Source organism: Lathyrus oleraceus, chromosome 4 (genome assembly GCF_024323335.1).
Source record: "Lathyrus oleraceus cultivar Zhongwan6 chromosome 4, CAAS_Psat_ZW6_1.0, whole genome shotgun sequence".
Lineage (NCBI taxonomy): Eukaryota > Viridiplantae > Streptophyta > Magnoliopsida > Fabales > Fabaceae > Lathyrus > Lathyrus oleraceus.
Window position 1 is genome coordinate 94,211,181 of NC_066582.1, and position 12,411 is coordinate 94,223,591.

Consider the following 12,411-nt stretch of genomic DNA (forward strand, 5'->3'; position numbering starts at 1 on the left):
ATATTTTCTAAATTAAAATATTCAGATGGGAATTAAAATAAGTAAAAAAACACAAGTGATTTTTCTGAGATCCCATCACAAACCCTAAGTAAAAAAACACAAGTGATTTTTCTAAAATATTTATAAAAAATAAAATAAAATAAAATAGGCTGTATGCCCCACTAATATCTTCTCTTAGTCCAAGTCTTTAAAAAGAGATATCACCGGATGATTTATCATGACGCTTATTGGATAAGAGACACCCAAGGCATATTCCCTGATTAGATGCTTTAGGCAGGACATAACATTTTAAAATTCTCTCAGATCCCATCTCGTATCCCACACTCCAAATCTAATCGTTACTCTTACAGTCAAGTTGAACAATAATATTAAATTATTGTTTCTTCACGCAAATGTTGTCCGAATGGGAACAAAGTGGCCACGTTTGGGCAAGATCTTATCCTAAGTTTTGAAAACTTTTGAATAATAAACAATTCTCATCCCTATCCTCCATTCCCACACTCAAGTTAATAAATCAATAAAATAAAGAAAGCAAAATAAATAATCCATAGAGTAAAGTTCAAAAACAACACATACATTATTATTCAAAATTATTAGTATCTATATTTACAAATACAATGATTGAATAATACATTACCTAGCGTCAATGCTTACAATAAAGTCCAAAAATCTGGATATTAAAAAACAAGCCAATAAATCTGGATCTTAAAAAACCCTAAAATCTGGATAAAGCTGATTAAAAACTACAACAAAAACTTAAAGTGCATGCTATGTGATGTGAAATGGAAGTTTCCGGCACGGAAAGTTCACTGATCGGAACGGGCCTTGAAGTCAGAAGCGAGTCGAGAAGCGATGGCAGAGTGATACATGGTATCGTGAAACGAGTCGGTGGTCATCATTCGAAGCTGTTTCGCCTTCTCCTCCGTGAGACCACCGGCGAAGCGGAGTTTCGAAGGTTTCGACGCTGGATCTGATTCCGACTGCGGATTCGGTGCTTTGTTGTCGGAGTTTATATAGTCCGGCTCTGGTGACCAACCGAACAGCGGGGTCCACCAGTTGGAAGAAGAACTTTTCCGGCGATCGGGATCTGGTATGCGGTTGCCGGAACCAGCACAGGCTTGGATTCTAACGGCGTGAATGGTAGAAGCCATTTTCAGAATTTGAGATATTTATTTTCTGTTATAACGGTTTTGGTTTATGGTTAGGGTTTCTAATTGTTCTAAACCATTGTGTTTTTATAGCGTTTTCAACGGGTTAAAGGATAAGAACGTATACGTGGCGTTTTGTGGGGTTTTCTCTCATTATTACACGCTTTTTTAATCGTTCTTTTTTGAATGACAACGACTTTGCGTGTCACTGACGTGGCTAACACAGTTCGTTGGGCTTGGGCTTGGGCTTTTTTTTATTACAAATGACACTCGAAGACAATATTGGACATGGACATGAATTTCACTTTCAATAGCAATTGCAACGTGCATTCTTTAGTTTGTCTTTTTTGGTAAAGGAGGATGCATATTGTGAACGGATGAAGATGGCCATGGGAATTCAATGCAACGTGCTCAACTCTCGCCTTTGAAGGTTACTTGCTGAGAATTTAGTGGAGAGTATTATTCCAACACTCATAAGGATTATTCCTTTATTCTTAAACCTAAACATGATGGATTGAAGTAATGTTATCCAATTGACTAGGTCATTGGGTTAAAGGTTTGGTGGTTGAATCAAAGAGTTAGTCACTGAATTACATGATCAATTACTGTTAGATATTTCAGAAAGATTGAATGGATTCATGTCTGAATCGTGAATGAAGTCATTTTTTTAAAGTATTTTAAGTACTCTCTTTGTTGTCTTAGAGTTGAAAAGCAAGAATACCCAGCCTAAGCGTCGCCTCATTAACGCAGTGAATAGCCCGATGCGTCGTGCCTAAGTGCCCAAGTGCCGCCTACAAGTCGTCACTATTATGCATATATGATCTCCCATGAGTCCCAAAGGTCAAGAGAATTGCAAGCAACAAGATGGTTGATGGTGGTTGACCAGAGGATTTCATCTAATCAAAACTGGGGTCCCCTAGACCCTATCTCCTACAATTTTTATCATATGAAAATGATTCCAAGAGAAAAGTTACTCTAAATGACATTCCAAACAACTTTCATGTTGAGGTCTAGAGCTAGTTTTGCTTGGAAAAGTCATTATTTATATTGAAAGATTATATGTCATTTTGTTTAAACCCTAATTTGGAGGTCAACTTCCTAGGGCCATAACTTGCTCAATTTTTATGAGATGAAAGATTTCCAAGTTGCACAATCAAATTCAAGGCGTCTAATTCAACTTTTATATTTGGAGAAAGATCTAATTCAACTTTTATGAGCATGTGATATGATGATACATTATAGGTCATCTTGGACCAATACCATTGAACAAGTGATTTTCCTCAACTTCAAAAATACATAACTCATTCATATTAAATTCAAATGAGGTCAAATTTGTGACCATTTTTAAGGACTTTGAAAGAGCTACAACTTTGATGAAGACACTTTTCTCATTTGAAGCTCACACAAAAAGTTAGCCAAGATGGAATAAGTGAACATATGGCTTGACACTTAGAAAAAAAATTGATATGTTAAAATTTCCAAACTTCCACCTCAAAATTCACCATGGTACAAGCTTCAAATTGAAAAGTGTTCAACATAAGAGTTGTTCCTCTTGACCTAACATTTCCAAAAAGTCCAATTTTATCCATTTTGGACAAGATTAGAATAGTCTGCGCATGGCTTGAACATGGCATCATCATTTGGAAAAATCAAAACTTCAAACAGCTGTGTACAATTGCCTTGCATTCCAAGTTGATTTCAGACTCATTCACACTTGATTATGGACCTAAATGAGTGACTTCATAGGCCTGTACATGCCCATGCAAGCATGCATCATCCATTGCCAAAATTGGAAATTCAATTTGAATGTGCAAATAACATGTGATTCAACTATAAATAGAAGCCTCTATGTTCAGAATTGAGGACCCCTTTGCGCCAGGTTTGCTCCAAGACCCCAAACCCTTCCATTTGAAAGGATAATTCTGAGAATTTTCTTTGAAAATTGAGTTTGAATCTCACTGTTTTGAGATTCAAAACTCCATGGATCCAAAGCCTTTGTTTGATTCTAATCTACTTCTGCAAGCTTCCTGAGTGAGATCAAGCACGAATCAAAGCAAGAGCAAGCAAATTCTAACCTGCATTGAAGGTATTTTCCAGAAATTTACATCTCTTCGATTCTCACTCAATTCTCCATAATTCTCTTGGTTCCTTGGTTGTCTGAAGTCCTACCAATGTAGGCAAGAAGATTGAGTTGCTTTGAGGTTAAATCGAAGCAACTCAGATCATGCACCTCAAATTTCAACTCCATGTATCTCTCAATATACTTGGAGTTAGGATACATTGAGGTCAGATTCGTGCTCAGTGCCATTTTCACTTTAAAATCATGTCCTTCTTTTTTATTTTAGTGATGATTATGATTTGACTAGTCCGGCGAGGCTCGCCTGAGAAGGTGACCGGAGATTTGCTCCGGTGGTGAGTTGGCAAGGTCTAGAGCCACACGATCTATTCAATTTTTTTAATAACGAGCGTTGGTTTTGATTACTTGTTTTATGGCGCACTGACACAAGTCCACCATGGAACGCACGCTTGTGGCCACTTGATCTGCCACCTCAATTAATGAGGGAGATCAAGTGGTCCGCGTTTTTTCTGTTTATTTGAATTTCATTTTAATTGTGTTATTTTCATTAATTCATATTAATTTTAATATTGTTCCAAAAAATATGAGAGTTTCACCAAAAAAATTTAAATAAAATCCTCTTTCATTTTCTGAATTAAAATGATTTTTTGGATCATTATTAATATTTTTCATGATTTAATTGATTTGGTGAATATTTTTAATTGTTTAATAAAAATAGTTTTAAGTTTCCAAAAATTATGAAATTTTTTCTCCAAGGTCCATTGACCTTGTTTGACCTATGATAAATCTCATGGCCATTTCTTTGGTGTTTTAATGAGGTTTTAGGAAATTGACCAACCATAATTTAATTTAATGCATATTTTAATTATTTTTAATTGATTAAATGCCAAATAAATTGTGTAGAGTCATTTTAATTGACTTGTTGAGTTTAACTTGTGTTGTTGGGCCTTGGTAAAGGTTGATTTGACTTTGTTAGGTTAAGATCATTGGATTTAGGGGATTGATGAAATGTACATTTCATCTCCCAAAATGAATGAATGATCTTAATTTGGTAAAAGTCCTCCTTTGACCAATTTGTGTTGATTCCATTCCCCCTCCCTCTTCATCTCATTCCCATTCTTTATTCATTCATGTCATGGACCTATGATATCTCTATATCCTAAGGCTAGTTGATTGCAAAATCAACATGAGTATGGATGAGATTAGGTCCACCACTTTGCATGTTCTCTTTGTGTGTGGTATGTCTCATGAGCATAGTCCATTATATTATGCCTCTAACATGCATTAACACCAAAATTCTATTCCCCGACCTCAAATAGTTATGACTTCTATATAAGTCCAATTATGATTTCTTAACATAGCGCTAAATTTGTGACACAAAAAGGCATAGCATTCTAGTAAGTGAGATTGTAAGTCTCCCATCTTTCATGGTATTGTGTGTGTCATACCCCAAAATTTGCCCATTAATATTTTAAGACATTTTTCAGGGCACTCCGACTCATTTTTATGACACTGATCTTAAAGGAACAAAGGTCCAGCTCACGAATGGCCCAATCCAGAAAATGGCCCAAACTGGCCTGTTCGCTACACGTTCGCTACACGCTCGCCTAGCGAACGTTCGCTACACGTTCGCTACACGCTCGCCTAGCGAAGCTGACAGACAACAGAAAATTTCGGGCTTCATTCTGAGCCCATTAGGTCATCAAAGGAGTATTATAAATACCCCAACTCCAGAACGAAAAAGGAGAACGAAAAACCGAGACGGAGACGGCCGGAAACCCTGGCATAGCAACCCCGGAGAGTAGCCCAGAGAAGTCGGAGTGAAGAAACCCTGACGGCCGCTCATCCGCACCAAAGTTACCGCCGCCCAACTCAACCCGATACCAAAAGTGACTTGCCAATTCAGCATTACCACTCCATTGCAAACAGGTTTGTGTATCATTATTGTTTTATGCTTCCAATTGGTAAATCTCTAAATACATAATGCATCATGATTGAATTTTTGGATATGTAATTAGACTTTGCATGTGAATTCCAGTACGCCTGAATATCCTGAGTGTTTGACCATATTATTTCTGTAATTGAATGCAATAAGGCATGCAGCAGGCTGAGATCATACTGTTCTGAAATTCAAAACCCGCAGCCGCTCGCTAGCACATCGCTAAGCGAGCATGTAGCAAGCATTCGCTAGGACCTCGCTAGGCGAGGCAGAGGCGAACGGGACAGCCGTTGATATTTGTTATGTCCTATGCGTAACCTGATCTATTCTATGTTAATTATGCACTGTTTTGCCTGACATTCATGCTGCTGTGTTTTCTTTTGCGGTGTAATCCTCGATTGCACCCTGATTGGTATTCTAACCCGTTTGCTGAATTTTGTAAAGGTTCACATATCCCAGGAAAAGAGTGCTGTTTAGGCCTTCCACTTTATTTGTGGGATACCCTTATGAAGATCCACCCTAAATTGCTTAATTAATTTTAATGTATTAATTTTAATGTATTGATTTTAATGTGGAGATTCATCCTAATCACCTAATTGACTTTAAAATATGACCTTTAAACATGTGATTTTGGACCTCTCTTTGCTGCCCTACGGTATTACGGTATAACGGTCATGTCCCGCGAATGTAGGGATACACTTAGCAAAGACCCTTCGGTTAAATCATCATAAAATAAATCATAGTCCCTCGGATGTTGCCTTCGAAAATACGATTTTGCCCCTCGATGACCCTTCGGTGTAGCCTACGGTTAAATGATGATCGTCCCTTCGAATGCTAAGGTATCCTTACAACTGTTGCCTTCAATGACCTATCGATGACCCTACAATGACCCTTTTACATCCAAAGGATAAAACTACTTACTTCTCAATAGTAAGGGCAGTTTTACCCTCATAAGGATAGGAAATGCCCATAACGACCTTAGGAAGGTATAACTCTCAATTGTTGGATCATAACCTAAAACATTTTCCACCCCTCACACTTTGCAAGTCCTAGAAAATCACCACTTGGTATACATTCATACTAGAGTCATTACCAAGTTATATTTTTCTAAACTGTTTTTTTTCAAAATCAAACGAGATAAATACTTTGTATACATTCATACGAGAATCATTACAAAGTTAAACTCTCTTTTCGAAACATTTTTAAACAATTCACCAACACTTTTCAGACAAAAATATAAGTGATCCAGCTATTAAGAGCCCATGGATAACCATGGATACAAAGGGTGCTAACACCTTCCCTTTGTATAATGTACCTCCCGAACCCAAAATCTATTGAGGTCTTTCCTGTTCTTTTCCACCTTTCCTTATTGGATAAAAGAAAAGTCGGTGGCGACTCTTGCTATCCGCGACATTGCGATAAAAAGCAAAATACCCCAAGTCAGTTCACCGTATGACAGAACTGGCGACTCTGCTGGGGATACTTTAAAAAGAGAGGTTACCTTAAAAACAAGATCACTTATTCCAAATTGTCTGATTTACTTTTAAGGGATTGCTTGGGTATTTTTGAGTGAAAGATCCTACACCCGGATCTAGTGTACCTTAGGTAAGTAGCAATAGATCATCGCGACTATCCGGCGTATACTGGAATGGTTAAAATGATGGCTACGGTTAATGTGACACTTTGGATGTCCTGATGTTCCTCATGTTCACTTGAGGAAAAATTTGGCTTCCGCGTGGTGTCATTAAAGCATTAACCAGACCTTTAGAACCCTAATTGACTCATCCTGGCCATTAGAAAGTAGTGAGATAACTGACTTCGGTTCCGACTGGGGTTGGTTGAGACTCGATACTACACTCTTTGAGATTGGACTTTAGGGAAGCTTCGGTCAACCACTTGGTGTTGCACTGAAGTGGACTTAAAGGAAGGTCGGTGATTTGAGATCCTTCTAGAACCCGGTTACTATTCTAGGACAGGTTGAACCAACTAAACTTCAGTGGGGAGGGTACTTACCTATGGAACTCATGCAAGCCTTAAAACCTAGGAATGATGGTTGTGTGACTTGCTTGTGCTTGTTATTTATTTAACCTCATAACATCATAACATCTTAACATCATAACATAATAACATCATAACATCATAATATCATGACATTATAACTGTCATACCCCGATTTTGACCCTGAATTTTTTTATTTTTATTTGGCACTTGGCCTAAAATTCATTTGCATACATTCATTCCCAAATCCATTTTTTTGATAGACATTGTCTAGCTTCTTGATCATGGTGTATGTTGATTATAAATGGATTTCAATCATTTGTTTTTTTATTTTTCCAATTTGATTGTAATTTCAAATTAAACTTAATTCCAAATTTCAATTTAATTTTAATTGTTATTTTTACTCTAATTGATTTTAACAAATGTTAGAATTGATATCGAAGTAATTTTAACAAATTATGAATTAATTTGATTTTAATTTGGTTTTTACTGATTTGTTATTATTATTTAAATTGATATTTAATTTGGTTTTGGATTATTTAAAAAAAATCCATTCTTTTTATAACCAAGCATATTTCCCCAAGCCATGCATTGGACTTAATTAGAGGGAAAAATGTGTTGTTGTTGGTGGACTCATCCTTAGAGGGGCAATATGCAAATGATGATGCTACAAAGTTAGTTGAGCTTGCGTCAAAAATGTCTTCAGTTTGAGGCCAGAGAAAGACCTGATACTAAGTTTCTTCTCACTGCCGTTACACCTCTTCAAAAGTAGAAAGAAGTGGCATCTCATGTGTTAAGGGGCCTTACTAAAACAGCGGCAGTGCTACCGCTACCAACTATGCTTTCTCCTCTTGGAAAGGTTTGTGCTAGGATGGATCTTACTGCTATTCATGATATATTGTAAAAAAAAAAAGGGGTTATAACAATGAAGAAGGTGCCGAAAACGAGTTTTCATTTCAAGAATGGACACAGCAAGTGCAAAACATCTTAAACACAAAAAAGTTCGGCGATATTGCATTTAGAGACAAGGATTTCAAGAATACAATTGAGTATTATTCCAAGTCGGTGGTTATGATGTCTGTTCCCTCCGCAACCGTCTTTGCAAGGAGAGCCTTCTCCTACTTGATGAGCGAACAGGCGGAACTTGCATTAAGAGACGCAATGCAGGTGCAGGTATGCATACCTGATTGGCCAACTTCATTCTACCTACAAGCTCTTGCTCTCTCAAAGCTGAGAATGGAAACCGACGCACAGGACATGCTTAACGACTTTGCAGCTTCCCGTTCGACATCCATTGCATAATTCTGCAAATTAAAAAACAGCAATATTAACAGCTTGCTTTTTGCTTTTGAATAAGAAAGACACTGGTAATTGATGCTTCAGGTACTGTTACATGTGATAAAACAACAAAAATCATCAAAGTCCTGTTTACGGTTACATATCATCCAATTCATATTGATGGCTAACATTGAATGAAAGCTACTACCTGGAATGATAATAGAAGACACGAATGCTTTGTTTTAGAAGAAACATGCGATAATGTCAATGCCATGGTGATGATGATTGATGGTTCAATTAAAATTGCGAGAAAAGGGAGAGGATGACATAAGCACCTGTGCAGTAATGACGCCTTCTTCTGCTTCTTTAAGCCGTACAAGAGGCTCACCTGCAGCTTTCACTACTTCAGAAAATTTCTGGATGGTTGCTTTTAGTTCTCCTTCAAAGGCTGTTGGATGTTTACAGTAAGTCTTAAGCATCCAATATAGTAATCATAGAAGAGAAACCTTAAAAATAACTTGCTCTTACCTCATGTTCATGAGGCACTAGATCTCCATTCATGAATTCGTCGTCACAACAGAAGATGATAAGACAGCCGCTGGATGACTGCTTTGCTTACAGAATTTGGAAATGGCAGCAAGGATGTTCTTGAAAACATTGGTCATGTCTACCGTGAAATTTTGTGGCAAATCTCTCTACTTGAAAATACAAAGCGTGAGATAGAGGATGATGTTGCTAGTTCTTTAACTGATTCACAACCGGCTGAAGCTGATGCAAACGAAACTGAAGATCAAAGGTTCAATTATTTCAGGCAGATTCTTGATCCATTATTCAGACGGAGGACATCAGGCTGGGGAATAGAATCACAGTTTTTTGATCTTATTAACCTCTATCGAGATTTGGGCCGTGCCACTGGTTCTTCACACCAAACGAATTCTATTGGTTCTTCAAACAGGCGGTTGGGTTCCAGTAATCAGTTGAATCAGTCGGGGTCTGTGGATGTTTCTGAGGCTAATAATAAGGAGTGTGACAAACAGAGGATGCCTTATGCTTCTTATTGTGACATGGTCAGATCACTTTCATTTCACATAACCCGTCTGTCCCAAGAGTTGGAAAAAATAATGCTGCAACCTTCTCGCCGACGTGATGATATTGTGAGTGTAAGCCCTGCTTCAAAACCAGTGGCTTCTACTTTTGCATGCATTATTTTAGATCACAGGAATTTTGGTGGCCCTGCAAAATTAAACCAAACCATAATGGTCATCATCAAAACAATCACCAAGAAACCAATCAGCCTATCAAGAGGAATACCTGTGCCAGAGTCACAAGGGAGCAGTGGTCTTGAGCTTTATAAGAAAAATTTGGCTAGGAATGATGCTGTTGAATCTCCTGTCAATTTTGATTTCTTTGGAGGACAACAGCAATTAAGTGGCCGCCAAAACGGAATGCTTCAGCCTTTACCTAGACAGCATTCAGGAATAAATGAAATGCATCTATTACAGCAGCAAGCGTTACTTAACCAGACGCAAGAACTTCAGGGGCAGCAACAATTTCATCAACTAGAAGCAAACCAACTTCATCAGATGAATATAATGAAAGGTCGTTCCTATCATGTTCAGACAAAACACCAGAAGATTTGTTGCACAATCTCAACAGCAGCATCAGCAGTTCAATTCCCTGCAGTAAAAAAAGAAAGGATTAATTTACCAAGCAGTAAATTCCGAAAGTTCCCAAATTGGAATTGGGACAAAAAGCGATCAGAAAAGCAAGAGTCCATATTACCGTTTCCGGAAAATAGCATCGAAGAGGACAAACTTGCTTCTGAGCATGAAAAGCATTGCTGAGAGCTTTCTCTTTTGAGCCAATTACACTTCCAAAACCCTAAAGCTGTGAATATAAAAAGGAAGCGAATCAGGGACGAAAAACCGAGTAAGGAGGCGGAATCGAAAAACTTGCAAACAAACAAAGAACCCTAATCCTAAAATTAAGGCAAAATCAAAGCGAAACCAAATTCTTTTTGAAGAGGCGAAGGGAGAAGATTCGACCCTTACCTGGTTCGTCGCCACCGCCGAAGGTGAGCCCTTTTTGTCCTAGCCATTGGATTCTTGCATCGTTTCAGAGAGATTGAGTGAGATGTGAGCGATTGGAGATGGAATGGTTGCGCCTGAGAAAGAGAGACGCGATTAGGAGAGATTGCGAGAGAGAGTCTCGTCTGAGAGAGGTGTGAGATAGGAGTTTTGGAGAACAAAAGTTTGGGAGGAGGACGATTGAGTTCTGGGAATCCCATCTGCGTTCTCACTTTTTCTTTTATTTTGTTTTTTTATTTACTATTTGTTCTTTTCAAAACAGACTGTTAAATCCTATTTTTAAGTGACCTTTAGTTCCCCTTTGTTGGTCATTAATTTTGGTTTATGGGTACTTAGTAACGTATTTATGGTTATCTTTACCGATTACGTATTCCCAATGAAAACCCAACAGCCATACGGCTGGGTTTAACTACCAGTAGACCAATAGTCTTCTTTTTTATTTTAGTTTTTATTTTAATCCTTTTTTTAATTTATTTTAGTTTATATATTTAGGTTAGTCTTAAAATAACAGTTAGTTGTTAAGTGGCCTGGTGGAGAGGAGTGGTATTTAAGTCTTAGGTGGAGTGAGTTTGATACTCATACGTAGCTTTTTTTCATTTTTTTTTAGTATTTCATTTTTCTTTAGTATTTTTAGTATCTCATTTTTTTTAGCTTTTATCTTTTATTATTTTATTGTCTTTTAGTTTTTTTGTTTCTTGTAATATCTTTTTTATGTCCATGCTTCTTTATTAATTTCATCATACATTCAAAACCATTTTAAAATTATAAAAATCATATTTTTCTCGATTTAATATCGAGTCCTTTTTCAAACCCTTGTAAGTCGATTGCTTTTTTAAGCATCGCCGCCAACCTCACATAGCTTACTCTTGGGCTTTCTTACAATGAGCCGGTTCTCTTGCACTTACACTCATGCATTATTTATTTGGGTCTGATTTAATTATTTCATGATTGTTTTAATCCCCATTTGACAAATGTATCCCACTCCCCCAATGTGTAATAATTTTGTACCTTTTATTTCTTTTATTGTTTGGTTGTTTAATTAGCTACTAACACAAGAATAAAATCAACCATTTCAAAAAAATACAAAAATAAAGACTCGATCCAACGTCGAGCATTTTTTCAATAAACAAACCAACTCATTTCTCTCTCCTATTCCATCCTATCTCTCTCAAAACTTCATCAAATACTTGATCTAGGTCAAGTCATTTTCACAACAAAACTCAAAACACCTAATCCTTACTTAAACACTTTTTCAATAAAGGTGGAAATGGAACATGGTGTATACCATGCACTCCTGAGGTTAAGATTCGAGACGTATGCCTCGCCAATCTTAACTCTCGCCATCGTCTAAAATTATCAATGTGGTTTCGTCAAACCTTTTTCTCAATCAAATCTAAGATACTTAAATCTTATTTAAGACACTTTCAATAAGGATGGAAATGGAACATGGTGTATACCATGCACTCCTGAGGTTAAGATTCGAGACGTATGCCTCGCCAATCTTAACTCTCGCCATCGTCTAAAATTGTCAATGCGGTTTCTTCAAACCCTTTCTCAATCAAATCTAAGATACCTAAATCTTATTTAACACTTTTTCAATAAGATGGAAATGGAACGTGGTGTATACCGCGCACTCCTGAGGTTAAGATTCGAGACGTATGCCTCGCCAATCTCAACTCTCGCCATCATCTAAAATTGTCAATGCGGTTTCTTCAAACCCTTTCTCAATCAAATTCCAAAATACTTAATTCCTATCTTAACTTTTTTTCAATAAAGATGGAAATGGAACATGATGTATATCATGCACTCCTGAGGCTAGGATTCGAGATGTATATCTCGCTCATCCCAGTTCTCGCCATCATTCAAAATACATCCAACCAATCA

At 37.2% G+C, this 12,411-nt stretch overlaps 1 protein-coding gene across 1 annotated transcript; it reads right to left on the reverse strand.

The window, feature by feature from the left end:
- Positions 1-553: 553 nt before the first annotated feature.
- Positions 554-1,224, reverse strand: LOC127073613 (uncharacterized). Its single transcript, XM_051014787.1, has one exon. The coding sequence runs from the start codon at positions 1,149-1,151 to the stop codon at positions 807-809; it is 345 nt and encodes a 114-aa protein (XP_050870744.1). The 5' UTR covers positions 1,152-1,224; the 3' UTR covers positions 554-806.
- Positions 1,225-12,411: the final 11,187 nt, after the last annotated feature.